Below are 2714 nucleotides of genomic sequence, written 5' to 3' on the forward strand. Positions count from 1 at the left end.
GGATGAAGACATAGGAGAAAGAGATGAACAGAACTGGGACCCCCAGGAAGATCACATTGGTCACTCCCATACTGATCACATTGACAGAGATATCAACACAGGCCAACTTCAGGACAGCCAGAATCTCACAGGTGAAGTGGTTGATGATGTTGTCTCCACAGAAGGGCAGCCTCATTGCGAGGGATGTCTGCACCATGGAGGCAGTGCTTCCAGCTACCCAGGAGCTGGCAGCCATGGGCACATAGGCAGCCTTGTTCATGATCACAGGGTACCTAAGGGGGTTGCAGATGGCCACATAGCGATCAAACGCCATCATGCTCAGGAGCAGGCACTCTGTTCCTGCCATGGCATAGGAGAGTGCCATCTGCACAGCACAGGCTGAGAAGGAGATGGTTTTTCTGGAGGTCAGGAAGCTGTCCAGAACCAGTGGGACCGAGGAGGTTGTGTAGCAGATGTCTAGGAAGGAGAGGTTCCCCAGGAAGAAGTACATGGGCGTGTGCAGGCGGGAGTCAAGGATAGTCACCAGGATGAGGACCCCATTGCCCAGCAGGATCACCAGGTACATCAGCAGGATGAGCACGAAGAATGTCCTCTCCAGCTTTGGATGGGCAGAGAGGCCCAGGAGGATGAACCCCATCACAGGGGAGGTCTCATTGGCTTTTTCCATGTGGTATCCCCTCTGCCATCAGCAAAGTACTGAGTGGCACATCAGGCTTTTGGGGAAGAGTTCTAGGCATCTAATATATGGTCAAGTTCCCACTGCATAATAGAACATATCTGTGCAAGAGAAAAATGTTGGAAAGAGACAGGAGGGGGTGTCTTAGAAGACAGAAGGTCAGAGCTGGACCTGTAGTAGGTGAGGGCCTCAAATGTCCAGCTGTGCTTGAGGATTTTTTCTGATGTTGCTGTACCCTCTCAGTGTCCACAAAGGTGATAGAGTCCTAGGGAGGAGAAGTGACCCGTCCAAGTCTTCTGAGCAAGCTGGTGATAGAGATAAGACTTGAACCCAGCAGGGCATGCCCCTGGCCCAAGGAGAGCTTTTCCTCTGTATTGTGATTAAGTGCTAGGAAATGCTATGAATTATTTCTCTTGAATGCAAATCCATAGCAATTTCATTTGATCTGGGCTTTCTTAGATTCTCAGAGAGGAAAATTCCCAAGCAGCTGCAATTCCTAGACCTAAGAAATGATGAAGTTTCTTTAAACTTTGATTACACATGGGAGGAAATTGTGCAAATTTGTTCAGCCATATTCATACAGAAACAAGCCTAGTTAATGGTCAACCATAAAGAGGGTTACTCCTTCAGTCTAGTGACACGGGCTTGAGCATTGCCAGCAATGGGTCTGCCTATTTGAAATATGGATTTATTGTAATATATGGGGAGATCCTATAGCTGGGAAATTTATGAAGCCAACAAATGGATTTGTTTGTGTGACTGAACTCACATCATGAGACAACACAGTGCAGCTTACCAACTAGTTAATGCCATATTAATAACCACACTCTAACTACAGTTATCAGATAGTATACAGCATTAACTTCTGATCCCATGTTATTAGGATGTTTGTGAAATTCCTAACCGTGAGAGACTAAGAATGTTTTCTCTTCGTCCTTTTATGTTAGCATTTTATTCTTGTGTTATCTTCTGACTCCCTGAGTCCATTCTTGAGTTCTGTGCAAGAAGCTGGCTTATAGGAAGACCTATAGGCCTTTGTGTAGAGGATATCTAGTCTCTTGCCTGCAATTTCCCTGACTCTAAATTCAAAATACTCATAGATAATATTTCTGTAGCCCCTTCTTAATGACAACGGCTCTGTGAGCGTGTATAAGAGTGGGTGGATGATGCGAGATGAGTGATTAATATTAATATTAGTGAGAATCCACCCTGTGCCATATTCCTTGAAACAGCTCATGGAGAAGATATCATCATTCAGGTTTTACAGATGAAGTAACTGGAACTCAGAAGATAAATTTGCTCCTTGGGTTGAAGGGTGGAGCTGGAGTTGGGTCCCATGCCCTAGTCCTGCGTTCTCTCATGAGACAGTTGCTTTTCTCTTTTGGTGCACAGCTTTGCAAAAGACCCTGTCCCTCCAATACCAGACAGAACTTACAGTCCTGTTTGTAATTTTCTCTGTGCTAATATTACTATAGCATAATGATAAATTAAAAGGGCAGGGTCAAACTTGTAGACACTGTTATGATCTCAGTTAGCTCTGCGTGTTCTCTGGCCGGTCTCACCGTCTGTCCAACACCCTCTCTCTTCAGTCATGCGGGAGGCTTATGTCAGATGTGTTGTCAGGCAGTGCAGCTCCCACCCTAAATGGAACTCAGGGTTTCTCAGACTCTTTACGATTGACATTTTGTGCTGGATAATCTTTTGGTGTGAGGGCTGTCCTGTGCATTGTAGGATGTTCAGCAGAATCTCTGACCTTCACTGATCAGCTGCCAATGGCACCTTCTACTCTGAGTTGTAACAACCAAAATGTTTCTAGACACTGCCACATGCTTCCAGGAGAAAGGTGTGGGGGTGGGGGGGAGTTGGAGGGGGGTGGTGCAAAACTGTGCCCAGGAGGGAATCATTAGTCTAACCCAGGAGAAACTTCCCCCATTACGCAACCATAGGTCTCAAGGTATTTCCTGTGCAATGCTGTTCCCCTCACCACATCCTTTAGTACAGCACAGGAGGATGTTCCTGGTTGCTCAGTGCAAGCCAA

General features: G+C 46.2%; 1 protein-coding gene across 1 annotated transcript in view; it reads right to left on the bottom strand.

The window, feature by feature from the left end:
* Nucleotides 1-717, bottom strand: part of LOC108314170 (olfactory receptor 2S2-like) — a 3943-nt gene extending 3226 nt beyond the window's left edge. Inside the window, exon 1 of the mRNA XM_017542929.2 lies at nucleotides 4-717. Coding sequence (XP_017398418.1) covers nucleotides 4-667 — 664 coding nt within the window. The 5' untranslated portion in view covers nucleotides 668-717. The remainder of the gene's footprint in view (nucleotides 1-3) is intronic.
* Nucleotides 718-2714: the final 1997 nt, after the last annotated feature.

The sequence above is a fragment of the Cebus imitator genome, unplaced genomic scaffold (genome assembly GCF_001604975.1).
Source record: "Cebus imitator isolate Cc_AM_T3 unplaced genomic scaffold, Cebus_imitator-1.0 Scaffold149, whole genome shotgun sequence".
NCBI lineage: Eukaryota > Metazoa > Chordata > Mammalia > Primates > Cebidae > Cebus > Cebus imitator.